This window comes from Dysidea avara, chromosome 1, assembly GCF_963678975.1.
Source record: "Dysidea avara chromosome 1, odDysAvar1.4, whole genome shotgun sequence".
Taxonomy (NCBI): Eukaryota; Metazoa; Porifera; class Demospongiae; order Dictyoceratida; family Dysideidae; genus Dysidea; species Dysidea avara.
In genome coordinates this window covers 58,763,729-58,782,039 of record NC_089272.1, presented here as the reverse complement: position 1 = coordinate 58,782,039, position 18,311 = coordinate 58,763,729, and the positions used below count along the sequence as shown (strand labels likewise).

Genomic DNA, 18,311 nt, shown 5'->3' with positions numbered 1-18,311 from the left:
TGACAATTGAAGCCTTTTAAGTGCAACATATGTAGACATTTTGAGTAGCCAATCAGAATTGCTGACACGTGAAGCCTTTTAAGTGCAACAACAAATGATGCAATCACCTAGTAGAAGTTAATGGCCACATAGAACTGGATAGATGTGTACTACAAACCACGAAGGGTGGTCACTATGTGATTAGTAGGCAATCACACGCATTTTCGTGCAATTATGGAATAATTGTACTCGTACAATTATTCCCTAATTGCACTCAAATGTGTGTGATTACCTATACATATCAGCCACTAATGAGGCAGCATGGCCCTGTAATCTTGTGTCTGGACTCCAATCATGGTCTGCTTCCATTTTGAAGTCTACCTTTCACTCACCCCGCCACCCCCCACCCCACCACTCCACCACCCACTGCCTTTTTCTTTGTTCATAGCATTGCCCAAATTCAAAACTATTTGTTGCTATTAAAGAATCTATACACTTTGCTTAATTGAGAATCAAATTTGAGTGGCATTTATGAAGATGTTCACAGGGCTTAAAACTAGCATCATCACTTCATTCTGATTAATACCTTTAAAATTTTACTATCTGATTAGCATTCAAACTTTGCATACCTCACACATGGCCACACTATTTTGGTGTATATCACTACTTTTTGTTGCAGTTAACTCTGCTTTACTTGGACGTGCACCTTTTTCAACTATTAGCTGTTTCAAATGGGATATCAAACCTTTTGGTTAGAATAAGCATACTCTCAATATTGTAAACAGTAGCAGATCTAGCTGGGTTTCCATGGTTTTGACAGAAACTCTTTTTAAATTTAGATTACAGTGACAGAATATTGCTGTAGACAAAATTTATTATAGTGCAACACTTTTTAAAATATAACTGTACTTTTAGTGGCATGTAACTGCAATCAACTTACATCCATTTTTAGCTTTTAAACCCTTAGCAACACTTTACATCTTGTACTGCATTAAAACAATCAAGATACTCTAATAAAGCAGTCACAAAACAGCTATAACAAAGCAATCAAAGTTACAGCTTAGACACAACTTCTGCCTAGCATTGTTTTGTGTTGCTACAGGAAGTTAAGTTGCTAGCTACTTATGGACTTTAGAATATAAAAACACAGCATTGTTGTAGAAGAGTGACAGTTCTAGTATTAGGCCAGGCAAACTTGATTAATTGTTTCTCATCCCCACCCACATCCCTTTTTACCCCCACCATCATTATTACTGTTATCAATCATGTGCCTATGTATTTTGATGCTAAGAAGGCTGGTTATCACAGCAATTGTCACTTGCACCTCAGAAACAGTGGTAAAACATAAGTACTAGTTCTTATACCGTAGAGTCGGGTTGTCAAGCGCATATATCTGTTAAGCGCATATTATTTGTTAAGCGCATACACATTTCTTGTAATTAACCATGGATGATAAGCACACACGGCAAAATGCGACAATAGAGCTACACACAGCAAGAAATGGCAAGAAAAGCTGAAAGTACTGAAAAATTAATGTCTCCTCAAGTGCTTACGTCTCCCTTGAGGTCTCTCTTCGCTATGCATACATCAAATCAGCCATCTGTATAGTGATAATTTTATTCATTACAAAGGAATACACCCGAAAATGGAGTCAAATATCCTTACATACTGGTGTGGTGACCGGTACAAACTATTAACTACTCTATTACAATGTAGTGATTCCGTATTACACTCACCATACTTATTTATTAGGCATATGCGCCTAACAGATAGTATGATTTTTACAAAATGTTTTCTCTAAAAATTATAAGCGCATGCACTTAACAACCCGACTTTACGGTAGGTAAGGCTTTAGCTAATCTGTAATACTAACACACAGCTTGATTTTGAGTGTTTTCTTCTATAATGAAAAATGAAAAATCGTCTTCCGCCTGCATGGAAATCAAATTTTTGTGGATGAGAAACAAGTAATCAAGTTTTCCTGGCCTTAGAATGTGGATTGACTGCTCTATTAGAGTGTCATAATCTATTAGACTAATTGAAATGGAGGAGCCAAGCCATTGCCCATACTACAGTACAGGGGCGGTGGAGCAGGCCAAAGAGTGAGGGGGCCAGGCCAGCTGTGAGTTGAAGACCAAAAACAAAGAAAAAAAGGTCACAGCCTGCTAACAATAGCTGCTCTCCACCAATTATATCTCCTTATTTATAATTACACATACGTAGCTAAGTAATTTGCTAAACTGCTTCTCTGAATACTGTGACTGCTCTATTAGAGTATTCAGATCCTGACTGTTCTATTAGAGTATCTCGATCTTTTCTTGCAAACAGTGTCCCAAAAAAGTGGGGGGCAATTGGCCTCCCTGGCCCCCCTGTCTCCACCGCCTATACTACACTATGAACTCTTGTGAAGAATTGAAGGATAGAGAAAATAGCTAGTAAGTCCAGAGATAATAGAGGGACACGTAAATATCTGTCTTAAATACTAATGCTTTTAAAATTCATATTACTTATAAATAAGCTCACTTGAATATGCTATGGTTTTTCAGACATGTTTAGAGGATCTTTGGTTGTTGTAAAGTTTGTTGTTTCGTATTGCAGAGATTGAGATGCAACAGAGTATATGTACTGCTGAAAACATTCTAAAAACATGTTATATTTTGACAAGTTTTAATATGTCACGATGGTGAAAACTGCGATAAATCTACGTAGAAAATGGGGAAGTCAGAAAAAAGATAATTTTTTCAGTACTTCCTCCAGACTGATACATTCCTTTACCTGTATAGAATAGTACAGGAAAGAAGAGCCGAGTTCATAGTGTTAGTGGTAATTTATAACTCAAGCTGGATTAGCTACCTGTACTTTAGTATGAGGTTGATATAGTCATCACCATCAAAAATCTGTCACACCGCAAAATGATCACTTTTCGTTGAATAAATAGACCACGCATATAGTCTATTGGTGATTTGCTGTGCATGTATTTCTGTTGTAAAAAATAATTGTAAAATGTAGGCAAGGCTCATTTAATTAGTGCATACCATGACAGGCATTGTGTACAGTTGAGTCTCTATCATGATAGCATAGAATTATTGCACCAGGGTGAAAATTGTACTCCTATATTTGGAGGATGTCTGGAGATGACACTGTAGTATCCCAGTGTTGTCTTGATAATCCTTCACTAGTACAGTGAAAACATGTCATTGTAGGGACAAAACTTCTTCTGCCCTTATTAATCCTTAATACCACAAAGAACTTTTAGGGAAGGCGTGTTTACACAACATGTGCCGATTATGCTGGTTTGTGCCGATTATGCCGGCATAATTTCGAACATAATAAGCTAGCAAAAGCATCAAGGATTATGCCAGCATAATAGCAACATTTTCTAGATTTATAATTAAAATGTGCAATGCGAGCACCTAAATACTGCACAACATGAATACACCGCACATTATCATACCAAAAAACCATGTAGTTTACTATTTCTTGACTTATTATTCACACTTTATGGAAATAAAGCGAGATACTCTAATAGAGCAGTCAGGAAATGCAGATATACTGTAATAAAATCAGCTCTCAAGCATAATCTTGATTTTGAGAGCATAATTTTGAGCATAATAGGATGGATTTTTGAGCACTGCTCAAAAGCACAATAGGAATTTTCCAAAGCATAATTGGCTCAAGCCTAATGTGCATGCATGGCAACACTAGGTGGGGTAACTTACTTCTTATAGCCTACAACTACACATTGGTTGAAAGTCTGTTAACTGGGCTACTTGGAGAAGGTTAAATGAATACTGTAACTGCAGTGGCTTACTTTTTCTGAAACAATGAACAACAGTGTGGTGTGTTCCAAAATTCGTGCCCGTGTTTAATTTTCATTGTGGGTTTACTCATGTGAGTCATATATGGCCTGATAGAAAAGTTAATGGTGAATCAAATGGAAGTTTTTGCAAGGTGATAGGAGTAAATACCATTGAATTATGGACAATTTCATAAAGAGTTTGCATGTTTCCTTACCTAAAAGTTATTTATACTGCTGTTTTTGGCCTCACCTTTTAGTTTTAGGGTAAAACACTGAATATCATTTCAGTCCTAGTCCTTGTTACATCACGAGTAAAATGACATAAATTGCATAGCCATAGGACAGATACTACAAAAGTTACAGCACTTTGTGCAAAGCACACATATTTATTAAGCTTAAAATCCACTTTTCTTGCTTATGTGGGTTTAAGGGTTATGGAGGTGGCTGCATTATGCAGCCACTTTGTACAATAAGGGGATTTTTACAATGGCCAGTTTAAACAGGTGACCTCATTATACAGGTTTTTCACTGTGTTTAAAGCCGTACTTAAAGGATATACATGTATGAAGCCAGAAGCATATAAGCACAGAAGATTTAACTATGCAATATTTATAGAGTGCAACATCGCCTTACTTGGAACACCACAAATCCACAGACCAATCAGTAAGAAGCATCTACAATGTAGCTGTTCTTGTATTGGATTTAGTGATAGATTTTTAGTGTGTGGCAGTGTGTAAGATTGGCAGCAAGAGGGCAAGTGTTGCTAACCAACCTGTTAAAACATGTTGGTTAGCAACACTTGCCGTAAATACTAAAAATGTTGATTCACATAGGCTATGTCATCACAGATGGAACATTTCAAGTTGGATGCAATGGCTGGCAGCCCAAAGCGTAAGAATATAATTTTCACCTTAGCAGTGCTTATAAGCTCCTGACGAAGTAACTTATGATGGTGTTATCAATAGGGTATCTGGAAAGATATTTATAAGGATACAGTATCCGTTTCAGCCCTACTATATACAGTAGTAGCCAAGGCATAAAACAAAAAAGTAACACCATTCACTCCAGCATTCCATTGGTTTGGTGGTGACCACAAGTCAACATTGTCTGAGTATAATTTGGTGGGTTTTCAGACTACAGAAGTGCTGGAATGCATTCAACACATGAAATGTCACATATCTAATGTCCTAAATCTTACACAATGTAAACTTCTTGGTGGTTTCTTGTATAGAAGTCGCCTCTCCAACTTTTATTATTACTGTTAATATATTGTTCGCCATTGTTAACAGTACATACGTATGCACTTTTACTTCTGTGTGACTTTTCCTCTCAAGTTTACTGATAGACACTATGCAGTTTTGTGTTGACTGGTCCATGCATAATGTTGTGATTTGGAATACTAAAGAGATGCATCGCAATTCTTGTATACACATGTTGTAATATGTCCACACATCTTAGAAATTATTGTCTCCTATAAATACTCAGTTCCATTTTGCCACTGGGTTGTAAGTGTGTTGAGTCAGGATTGACATTTGGATCACATTTTGTCCTGGCAAAGTTAGTCTCATTCACTCACAGAATGTACAGGATCAGATCATGTGTAAAACTAAATTACAGTGGAACCTGTTAATCTCAGCTATTGATTATTGCTTATCAGTGTTTGGAGAAGTACATTGAATATGCCGTCATATGAAACCTGCTAATGTGGTAACGTCTGCTGAGCCAAACTGGAGAAGTGGAGACATCACAGACAGTCATATAATTCTTACATTGTTATTGTGTACCTTAAGTCTGTTGAGTATTCATGTGTTCTGTGTATGTTGTAACTGCATGTGCGTACGTACATGCTTGAACCAATATCATTTGTGTGGAATTGCCTTTACAAGCTACAAATGATTTGCATTGTACATACTTGGTGTACGATGGAATAGCTTTTTGCAAACTTGTTTTATGGCTACATGCACTGCATGATCAACTACACTTACTATTCACACGCACAGCACATTTCAATAACCAGTGACCACAGTTGTGCTCTGTGTCATTCTTTAAGCCGTACTCTTAGAAAGCAAATTATGTAGGGGCGACTAAATTCAAATTTCAAACTAGCCATTCTCAAATGATGGCATAGATTTTGTGCACTTTTTTAAGGCTACATGCACTGATTAACTACACTGATTATTTATGTAACTGGTAACCACAGTTGTGCTTTGCGTCATTCTTTAAATTCTTAAGCCACATCTTTAGAGAGCAAATTATGTGGGGGCGACTAGGCTCATATTTCAACTAGCCATTCTGGAAACATATCTAACAATCTCAATGAAACTTTTAGGACAGTTTAAAGGCACATTTCCCTCCATGCCAAGCAAGTAAAAAAAGGATGGCAGAAAACAACAATATAAGTTTTGCATTTGACCTCTAGGTTGACTGAGGATGACTGAAACTTTGTTTGGTGCTGAATTTATGACTGTAGGGTAATGATATATGGCAAAATTGATTATGTGAATCTTGAGGTGATTGAGAGAATATGGAAGCAATAAAAGGGTAATCAATAGTCGGAGTGCACAAAGGAATGCAAGGCTAACAGTAACTCACCAAATATCGGATGGGCTCTAAAATCGGCCTGGATTGCTCAAGCTACACCAGGGATTTTGAACAACTTAGTATGTCTTTAGATAGTTAAAGGCTGTGATACTTTGCACACTTAGTATCAGCTTTCTTGGCTTCTTTGTGTGATGGCAGCAGCCTTACAAAATCATTTTTGATTAATATATATAATCCAGAAAAAGTTCACTCACAGACACCCACAGTTTACAAATCACACTTACGTACGTCCAATCAATAGTTTTATATCTTCACTGTGTAGAACAACTCATCTACTTTCTTCTGTTGTGTAATTTTCTAACACCGTTTTGACGAAAAACAAACTTTCTAAATATCCCAGTTTATTTAATGAAATTCTTAGAATCATGAATTACAAATCAAATAAAATGAGATGTCACTGGATTATTAATCACACCATGAATTTAAGTTACAGAAGTATATGGTGTTTGTAAAGTCTGTGGTACACATTTCCCATAACCTTATCTCAAACAACATATAGTTAATCAAGTTTCCGTATACTTAAATTTATGGTGTGATTATTACTCTAGTGACATCTCATTTTATTTCATTTGTAATTTGTGATTTAAAAGATTGATTAAAGAAACTGGGGATATTTAGAAAGTAGATGAGTTGCTCTACAAAGTGAAGATATAAAACTGTAAATTGAATGTAGTGTGATTATAAACTGTGGGTGTCCGTGAATCGACTTTTCTGGATTATAATTATGTATTAATTGGAAATGACTTTGCCAGGCTGCTGCCACCAGACAAAGAAGCCGAGAAAGCTTATGCTTGCTGTTCAAAATCCCACAACCTTGAACTATCTCAAGACATATAAGTTTTTCAAAAAATTCCTGCTGTAGATTGAGTAATTGCATCCGATTTTGGAGCCTGCCTGATATTAGGTGACCTATTCTACACCTGCAGTTCCATCTAACCACATACAATAAAAAATAAGATAAAAATATAAATAAAACAAAACCTTCCATTTGATGATGACAATGTCAATCTTGAAACAGTCGACATGGATTTGCCTCACTGTTTGTGTGGTAGTTACTAATGACATGATGAGTTTAACTCTAGAGCTTCAGAGGGATGGTGCAAACGATGGGTGAATTACAGGCAGGCTGAATTTGACAACATTTGTTGCTGTAAAATCCTCACATATAGTGGTCACGTCATTTATTGTCTGTGATGCATATTTCTGCTTTGCTGGCCGCGCAAATCACTACTGTGAGTCTTGATGGAGCCAGACCTGTTAGGACTAGCACCTTTAATTGTTCTTACTATGGAGATATTTTCTGATGTTTTGTTAAAATAAACAATTTATACAAATTTGTGGATGTATGATGCTACAGATGCATGTAGCTATGCAGTGTAAATTCAAATGGGTACAAATGACCCAAACTTTTAGGTTGTTTTACCTGGAATTCAAACGACTGATTTTTTGGTAGTAATGACCCAAGAATGTACTTGTTTATTTTGAAATAAATGTCATTAGATTTTCCATGAGATTCTGCATAAAATGGTTCTTAGTTTTTGATTATGGGAGCTACCATCACCGAGATATGGACGCTTACTGAATTGATGTCAAAAATCGTGATGTAGCATCATGAAGAAAGGCTAAGGCGTGTTCCACTCCTATGATTCGCCTGATAATCGCTGTAGGGGTGAACCATTGTATATAGATCGACTTCCTAAAGTTTCCTCATGTCTGGGAAGAAGAGTTTAGATCATATAGCGAATAATCTATTAATACCACAAAACCGCAAATTATTTTAAACACACTTTTCAGGTCTCTTAATTTGTAAGATATAGTTATTTTATCCAGATGTCTCTTCAACCTCTAGCCAAGTGTTTAAAAAGCCTTGCAATCATGGTCATTTTAATTATGCATTGGTAAAATTAACTCATGTCACAAAATATTAATAATTTTGTTTATTTTTTTGTTTGCATTATTTAATGAGTCAGTCACCATTAGTAATAAGATACATTAATCTATCTTGAACATAATATATTTCACAATAATTGTTACATACTGCATCTTGATACTTCAAACATACCTGATATGTAAACCTATGTTCTCCATGTTCACTTTTGATTGTGGGATGTAACACAAATGTTATAATGGTCAGTGTACTGTAAATTTAACCACGTAGCTGGTCATCCGAACTGTACTATACCATACACACCGAAATTACCATATTATTATGTTGCTTCAACATCCTAAGTGAACAGTCATATTGACCTTCCCTAGCTACCCCTGTACAACCACCTTTAGATTATCATTTTAACTAAAATTTCTGTAATTTAAATTTACCCATGGAGGTCAAATTGATCTCACTGTTTAACATTACCATAAGAGATATGTTGATCAGGCTATTGCATCCTTAATTCAGGAACTTAGAGGGGTTTATAGCATAGCATGTATAGAATTGTAGTGCAATATGTTCATGATACCATAAATTAAAAGCTGAATACACACACACACATGTTTTGTACCTGAACAAAGACTTGCATTTGAGCACACTCCATTTATCAACACAGTATGTCCACTGCAAAAGCAGCCACTTGAACACGAAGGAATTTGATCACACACGTCAAGAACTGTTACATTGCTACAAGTCAATTGCCAACTACATGTATGATATTGTTGTCCTGAAGGACAATCTAAAAATGTAAGAAATATGATTAGTGCTTCACCTTAAATACTACAGTACTTTTTAATTTTGTACATACCCTATACTGTACATATGGTATGTATGCACAAGCATTATAAGCAAGCACATACACAATTACTTCTATTACTGTATATATATGGTAACTGTGTGGAGGAAGTATTTTGAATGCATGTGCATACATTATGTAATAATAGAACTTGTTATACAACAGTATCAGACTAGAAAGCCCATGTATGTGCATGTGTGTGTGTGTGTGTTTGTGTGTGTTCCAGGTGAAACTTCAGGTGCCTACACCTTCATCTGTGAGACATGGCACAGCCTCCTTTGGTTTTACTAGTCCTTCCCAGTAGGATTTTCCTGTGCTAATTATAACTTAAAGCACCGGAGCAGTGCACAGGTGTCCCAGAGCTAGTTCACTTAGTAGGCATCACCATGCCAGAACAGCAGTTGAAGGATTTGTTTTCAAGCATGCATGGGTGTGTGTGTGCAATGGATAAACACATTTGCTTATGTGAAAGCAATGCAATTATCAATTTTGTGTGATATTCTCCTACACCTGTACTTCTGCATACTATTATATGCACAATGTATCTATTTCATAATCATGTTATTACCCACTACTATATAGAACTAAAGGAAACATGTAGCTTTGCATCTTGAGTGATACAGCCCAAATTTTCTTTACAGTTGCTGTACATCAGTATGATCAGTTTGTAGTGCACAATATCACCAAGTGATCAATTATGTATTCCTGTAGAAATTGGCAAAACCTATGGGTTACACTTATTACAATGGGTGGAAAATTTTGGTAAATTTGGTAGTCTCTACTTCAATTCAGCATGTACTGTAACTAAGTATAAATGATACACTGACATGTATGACATGAAATTAAACAGGTTTTAAACACAATGGCCATAAACTTATATACAAGGGTGGCTCTAAGATCTTTAGTGACTGGTTTCTGATCAAGAGTATATATCTCAATCTGATTGTGACTGGTTTCCAGAAGCCTCAGAACCCCCCCAGAGCCTCTCCTACATGTACTCAATAAATGCACTCTAGTCATGCAACATAATAACACAGCCACCAGTACAATAGCACAGGTAATGGGCAACACTTTTGCAGTCTATATTTAACAACATCCATTCTATGTACTAATATGAATTTTGGTAATTTGAATATTCTATATCTTTCTGAGTAAATTTGAACTATAAAGTACAACACATGAAATATGAAGATAACAACTATACTATGTATGTATATATATAATATGTTGCAACGTACACGGAACAGTGATATTGAAACTCCTGGTATCAATACCAGCACTGTTATTGGCTCTACACTGGTACAATCCTGTGTCTTCTCTATAAGAATTTGTGAATGTTAGGTTTCTTCTCACATATGGCAACCTACTACTCCCAACAAAAGTAGTGGTGCTAATACTCATTGAAGCTCTGTTGCTTAAAGTTCCATTAGTCTTACTCCATATTATTGTTGGTGGAGGATAACCTAATACTCCACATGTGATTGTCATAGTGTCTCCTTCAGCAATAACTGTTGTAGTACTCTCCAATGGATCAGTGATGTTTGGTAAATTCACTAAACAACAATAACGTTGTGCTCAATTTATTGGTATACATGTACAGTACTAAAATAGTAACAGGTCAGGCTTTATGTATGTATGTATGTATGTATGTATGTATGTATGTATGTATGTATATATAGATGGTCTGTTGTGGTGTTGTAATATGTTGTTGTCACATCCTGTAATGTTATAAAGCTCAGTGCAGTAGAAGGATGGTTTGTGTAGGACAGCATACCATAATGTGTAATGGTATGTTTGTATTTGCTCAAGTTAGCAAGTGAACATCATGCCACTTTTGATTTCGCATCTTCTTCACTCTGGTTTAGATAACACTAATTGCATACAACAAAGTTGGAGAGAGGACCACCTTTTTACTTGTCTTTTTCTTTATTACAGGAGTAATATTGTTATGTGTATTTGACTATTTGTATATTTTTTAAGAATATATTTTTGTATGTATGATTATGTATATATGTGACCAGATTTTACAAAACCGATCCAAATCACATATCAAGAAAAATCAAACTAATACCACCAGTAGATAGTTATGCTATTGTACTACTAGTTTTGACCCTCAGTACTACTAAAACTAGCTACTCAAGGCTGGTTTTCACAGACGTATTTTCTGGGTCGTGTGGAGAGCTTAAATGGCAGTTTCCGGCCTTGTGAAGGACCTGGTTTGGCAAGAATCAGTGGTATACTGGTGGACAACCTGATAATTCTGGTCGGACATTTTTTCTGTTGATTTTGCTACATACCAGCCACTAAGGATCCATCACAGCCCTGTAATTTCTTGTCTGGACTACAATTGTGGTCTGCCACGATTTTGAAATCTATTTATTGCTCAAGTCCCACCCTGCCACCCCCTACCCTGCCACCTCACCATTCTTTTGTGAGCACTCATGATACTACTTCACTTGTCCAGCTGCTCAGATTTTCTATCTTACTTGGTTGGAAACCCTACAATCAGCTACAAGTACTGAAAGTGGTCTGAAAGACAATAGATTGATGCATCATTTGTAAATTTTGTACGCATGCTTGTATCCTTGGCAAGTTGTGCTGATTTAAATTGTTTAAACCATTTATCTCGATACTTCTAATGTGTGATTTGGATCATTTTTCCAAAATCCAGCCACGTATTGCTTTGCAACTCTCTACAGGGCAACTTGTAATGTAGTTGAAATTATTACAGGGTGATGACTTTTGTAGCTAGACTCAGGTGACTTGATCATAGGTGATCTCAATACAAACATAGATGAACTATATGTGGCAATTTTTTGTAGTTGAACTCTCTACAGGGGGACTTATTGCTAGAAGAGCTCTCTAAGTTGACTTGTTTGAAGCAAAACTCACTACAGGGTGCCTTGTTTTGTAGTTGAACACTTTTTACAGCGTTACTTATTAATTTTGTAACCAAACTCTCTACATGGTGACTTGCTTGAAGCTAAACTGTCTACACTACTGTACCTACTGAATGTTCTAATAGGGTGATTACACTATTAACTATCTTTATCAAGCATCTGCTACACATACACTGGTTGGTTTTTGTAGTATGCAAAGTTGTGGATATACGATGCTACAGATGCATGTAGTTATACACTATAAATTTAAAATGATCCAAATTTCTTGGTTTTTATACCTGCAATTCAAATGGCTGATTTTTTGGTAGAAATCAGCCAATGATGTACGTACTTTTTATTTTAACTTTCTAAGATATAGTCATATTACCCATGGCCAGATGTCCCATAGTCTCTTCAACCTCTAGCTTGCCATCATGGTCATTTTAACACTCTGTTGCTAAAATTAACTCATGTCACAAAAACCTGACATAACTATGATTGTGCATTTTTCAATTGAACATTTATAATCTACTTAGCTGAGTGCATGTTCTGGCCACGTTTCTGCCTTGTATGCCAACAACTTTTGGAGTTAGCTACAGCCCTACAATGTAGCAGCAACAGAAAGATCGATTTGCACAGCAAGTACTGGGAAAATAAATTACAGATGCTTACAAAAACGACTGTAACTTACAAACGCAATGCAGTACAGAGTTGCAACTTACACAATCATGTTCACCATGAATAGGGGAGTCAATTACATGGTGAGTGTTTTCTCCTACCACCTTTCTACACTACATACAGAGACAAAATCAGTGAAGAAAAATCGATCGCAACACTTTCACTGATGCAATGTTCCATGTAATTTTCTTTACTCTGGTCTGCCATCTTGGCTATCTGGGGCAGTAGGACTGTGAGACTTGTGGAGTGCCCCACTACCTCTGCTGAACTGGGCTTGGCAGAGGTTTAGCTTTTATCATCTGTTTAATGTGTGTTCGTTTTGTATTTTTTTAAGTAAAAAAATAAAATCTGTAAGAAAAAAACATGACATAAACAAATGCCCATAACTCACGTATCCTCGAAACAAAGATTTTGAACTCCTCTTGAGTAGGCGAATATGATGGTATCGATGTTTTTATCATTGCACTCTTTTTTCACAAGTACACGAAAAAAATTGGAACTTTCAACTAGAGTAGAGACCATGGCACATCGATAAAAGGTACTGAAACAAGTTGGAGTGGTCCATGATATTAAATCACTGTAAAACAATAAGAAGTGTTATATCCCTACTGTGCTCAAGATACCATAACGGAAATGCACAGTAGGGATATAACACTTCTTATTATTTTACAGTGATTTAATATCGTGGACTACTCCAACTTGTTTGAGTACTTTTTATCGATGTGCTATGGTCCCTACTCTAGTTGAAAATTCCAAATTTATTTTCTGAACTTGTTTGTTAACTTTTTTTTGTAAATAGACTGGTGAACCCACACATACTGCATCTGAAAAGGCACTGCGCACCCCAGCTATATCAATTATCATCTGAAAAGTGAAGTATCCATTATGCTTCGTTGTCAGCTATGTTCAACCCGTTACACAGCATTTCGAATCAAGAACTGTTCGAGAAGCATCTCTGCAATCCACGCATACTAAAAGAAAGAAATCGTGCTGCACGCCCCAACCACATTAATTATCGTCTGAAAAGTGAAGTATCCATCACGCTTCACTGTTGGCTATGTTCAACCTGTTACACAACAGTATGAATCAATAACTCTTTGAAAAGCACCTCTGCAATCAAAATAGCCACGATGAAAAATACGGACGATTTCCATTTTGAAGGGAAGCCATCACATGCTCATGCCAAATCGACAACTTTTCCTGTCAGCAAAGATGAATGGGACACAAAAGAGGACACTGGTAAGTCCATGAAGAATGCATTGTACATACTGCAGTATGCCAAAAGGCACATGTCGGGCCAAAGCAATGTCGAACAGTGAAAAAAATCAAGCCCGTAGCCTTAGCCGTTATCGAGTTATGCTTGAATAAAAAAAAAATTAAATTCCGTAGCAACTTGTTGAAAGCGTTTCAGGTCAATCTGAAAGCTTGCTTGGGCTTAATTTTACCTCACCAATACTGCCTCATCATCGTAAGGGAAAATTGAGGCTGGTTTTTGGGTGATATTATTTTGTAGGCCACGCCTACTCCTTTGTGGTCCCTACTATCGTACTGTATGATAGAGAACAAAGTGTTTAAAATTTTGAAGATTTTTTTCATTTACACATGTATATATTTTACGCATTGCAATCAATAGCATAATTATACTGAAAATTTAGGCCTGCGCCATTAGCTTCGCAGATCCAGTCGCATTAATTTTGTTAATTTGCTTGTTTGTTTATGTTAATTAATGAGTCAGTCACCACTAATGATGTGTAATCTATCTATGACATATATTTCACAATAATTGTTACATACTGCGTCTTCTTATTGCTTTAAACATACCTGATCTTATAGTGTTCCAAATTGTATATAAAACCTATGTTCTCCATGTTCACTTTTGATTGTGGGATGCAAGGCCGGAGGAAACGGTCCGGTTGGTCAGGCCTGAGCCGGACCAATAATCTTGAGTTGAACCAACTAGCTGACCAGCTCGAACTATATTACTCTCATGCAATCTTTGGACGATCACATCTACATGTAGCTACGTACATTTTACAGATGTTAGTGAAAATGCATGACACGAGTAGTTACCTAGTTTCTCAGCCTAACTAAAGCACAAACTACACGTATAGTACTTCCAATTACCTTACAGTACAGCATAGCATTCCTATCGTTTTGTACAGAAATGATTGTGGGTTCTACGTACAGTATCACGTGTGCTGACAGTTGGCATTTATCACGTGTAAAGCAGGTGCCTTCTTTGATTCTAAACCAGCACACTTATATCACAATTCAATCTTCATAAAATAATCATTAGAATTCCTTGGCTTGTCTCTCTTGGCTTCTTTTACTGGGCGAAGGGCTGGCAGTGACAAACCGCCAGATGACTCATTCCACGGCAAGAAGCTGTAGACCCATACATTACATGGCGGCCATCTGGATGAGATGTTGAGTAGAAATCACTCCTCTTCAACTACCCACTCGTCCTGTCGAAATACTGAGCAAACTCTCAGTCTTACCCACATCGCGCCATTTTCGAATACTGATTGGTCTCGTTACTGTCCACCAGTATATTTACGTGATGATCCGTTCACTTCATACAAACCAGTATAGTAGTATACTGTATTTTTGTAGCTGTGTAGCTTTTTATTGTAGCTGTGTAAATTCACTGTATAGCTACAGCTAACTGCCTAGTCGATTAATTATATCCTAGCTAAAGGGGGCCATGCAGCATGGGTTCCTTGTGAAATTTGGGAGGAAAGTTGCAAGTTGCTAGCTAATTTATTTTACTTTAAAATTTAGCATCAATTTTAAATTTTAGGCATTTTCAAGCCTTTAAATTGCAAAAAGTTCTGCAGCTCCTGGAGGTTGCACCCCCAGGTCCCCCTTGAACTTCTAATTGCTAGTTACAACTAAATGAACCATACAGCAAGTTTCATGCTGTGTCCCCTGTATGTCAGGTCTACAATTATACATAGTATAGAAAGTCTGAATAACAACAGATAGACTTGGGCATATTTATATAGCTAGCTACAGAGTAGCAGTGAAATATCCCTAAAATTGCATATCTGAGTGTCTAATTTTCAAAAATTTCCTGTGGGGGCATGCCTCCAGACCCCCCTAGAATGCTCGTGCTTCGCGCTTCGCAGAGTGTGCTTCGCACACTGTGCAACAGCTCCTCTCTCATTGGCATGTATATAATAGCAATTTTAACATTATAGTCAATGGCCTGACCAACTCAATTTTCCCTCCTCCGGCCCTGGGGATGTAACACAAATATTATAACAGCCAGTGTACTGTAAATTTAACCATGTAGCTGGTCATCCAAACTTTACTATAGTTTACTTGACCATACACACTGAAATTAGCATAATATGTTATTTCAACATTGCAACTGAACAGTTACATTGACTTTCCCTGGTTATTTTGACTGATTTAGTTCACATGCCTAATGTAGTTACTCCTGTACAACCACCTTTAGATCATCATTTTAGCCAAAATTTCTGTGGTTTAAATTTACCCATGGAGGTCAAATTGATTTGTTTGAATTTACTGTGCAACATATACCTGAGATATGTGCCTGGATCAGTAAAAACAGGGCCTGTGGCCACAAAAAAAAATGCCTACTATTTTCATCACCAGTAACTCATTATGCCACTGTGCTGTAGTCATGCAATTTTAGCCTATATTAAACATTTTATTGACTTTATAAAAGTTATAAAATTAAAATATTCTTTTCCAGCCCTGAGATATGACTTGATATGTGACAGGGTGTAGTTTATGCCTACATGCCCTGTTTTCGCAGGCCGGGTCATGTTGATCACACTAATGCACCTTCAATTCAGCGACATAGAGAGGTTTATAGCACACCGTGTATAGAATTTTAGTGCAATATGTTCATGATTCCACAAATTACAAGCTGAATACACACACATGTTTTGTACCTGAACAAAGACTTGCATTTGAGCACACTCCATTTATCAACACAGTAGGTCCACTACAAAAGCAGCCACTTGAACACGCAGGCATTTGATCACACACCCCATAAACTGTTAAATTGCTACAAGTCAATTGCCAACTACATGTATGATATTGTTCTCCTGAGGGACAACCTAAAAAATATAAGAAATAAGATTAGTTCTTCACCTTAAATACAGTGTCAGCCTACAGTACTTGTTAACTATCAGTATGTACATATCCTATGTTGTAGATTTGGTATGTATGCACAAGCATTAAAAGCACACAAATAATTGCATGGAGGAAGTGTTTTGAATGCATGTGTAAATAATGGAACTTGTTATACAACAGTACTAAACTATCAAGCCCCTATATGTGCATGTGCATGTGTGCGCGTTCCAGATGAGACTTCGGGTGCCCACACCTTCATCTGTAAGACATGGTACAGATTCCGGCCTTAATCTTTCCCCAGTAGAATTTTCCAGTGGTAACTCATAGCACCTGAGCAGTGCACAAGTGTCCCAGAGCTAGTTCGCTAGATGGGCATAACCATGCTAGAACAGCAGTTGAAGGCTTTGCTTTTGTGTGTGTGCGTGCATGCGTGCGTGCGAGCATGCATGCATTCGTGTGTGTGCATTGGATAAACACATTTGCTTATGTAATAGCAATTATCAATTTGGTATGATATTCTTCTGTAATTCTGCATACTATTACAATAATAGTACAATGTATCTATTTCACAATCATGTTATTACCCACTACTACAACTAAACGAAAAGTATGATACTGCTTATACGATTACACATGCAACAGCATGCACACTATTGTACAATATTACATCTATCAGTAACAAAAGCAGCTATTTTGTAATGGAACATTCATCCTGTACAAGAACAATAGCTTTTTCTGTTGTTTTCAAATCTGTGGTCATTTCCCTTGTCTGCCGGAATCAAATGTATTTATATGTGGTATGAACAAAAGAAATTCACACCTTGGTGATAGTGTTCATTGCAGTAAGCATAAAAGGCAGGAGGTTGCAGCCACAACAGTTTACATAGTATTCCACGTATTGTCATTCAGGGTGTTATTGTGTTTTATAATGTGGTATAATTAAAAGCTTACATCACCAAAATTAATGAAAATGTCACAAGCTGTGTGATAAATACTATTAATATGTTCCACCTTCCAACGGGTATAGTTCTGTCTTTGTTTCGTTACACATGTCTTTCCCTGTGTTACTAAAACAAGTGCTTGGATCATAATTGTTCAATATAAACATATAAGCACTACCTATCTACAGTTTAATAATATCAATGTGTCATAGTACACTATCTAATTACAAAAGGTAACTGAATATGTAACAACCCTGCAAAATGAACTTTGGTAGTACGTAGTAAGGAACAGGACACTACATATGCAATATTAAAGTATCCACCTGTACAATATAATTACTATTGTGAACAACTTAATTTTATGGTTTATTATGGTTATACAGTATACAATATCATTATGCACAACTAACTCTGGCCTTCAGCATAGTGTATTGTCACAAGTAAACTCCCACACAGTAGCAACTGCCACAGCTTCACCTACATGTAGAGCAGATAGAGAGTACACTGCTGCTGGGCTGCATATGAGACTTTTAACTCTATATACTACATGTAGCATTGTGCCAAAGCATGTTTTCATCCCAAAATACTGTACGTATGGATT

The 18,311-nt window shown here is 36.7% G+C and overlaps 1 protein-coding gene across 2 annotated transcripts in view; it reads right to left on the bottom strand.

The window, feature by feature from the left end:
• LOC136238086 (uncharacterized) overlaps positions 1 to 18,311 on the bottom strand; it is a 124,345-nt gene that overhangs the window by 103,140 nt on the left and 2,894 nt on the right. The window contains exons 2-5 of one of the 2 annotated variants that reach the window (XM_066028416.1): positions 18,121 to 18,187; positions 16,586 to 16,753; positions 10,344 to 10,658; positions 8,881 to 9,048 (exon numbers count right to left, since the gene is read on the bottom strand). In XM_066028416.1, coding sequence (XP_065884488.1) covers positions 8,881 to 9,048; positions 10,344 to 10,658; positions 16,586 to 16,753; positions 18,121 to 18,187 — 718 coding nt within the window. Of the gene's footprint in view, positions 1 to 8,880; positions 9,049 to 10,343; positions 10,659 to 16,585; positions 16,754 to 18,120; positions 18,188 to 18,311 lie in introns of those variants that run through there. The other variant, XM_066028424.1, reaches the window with a different exon arrangement.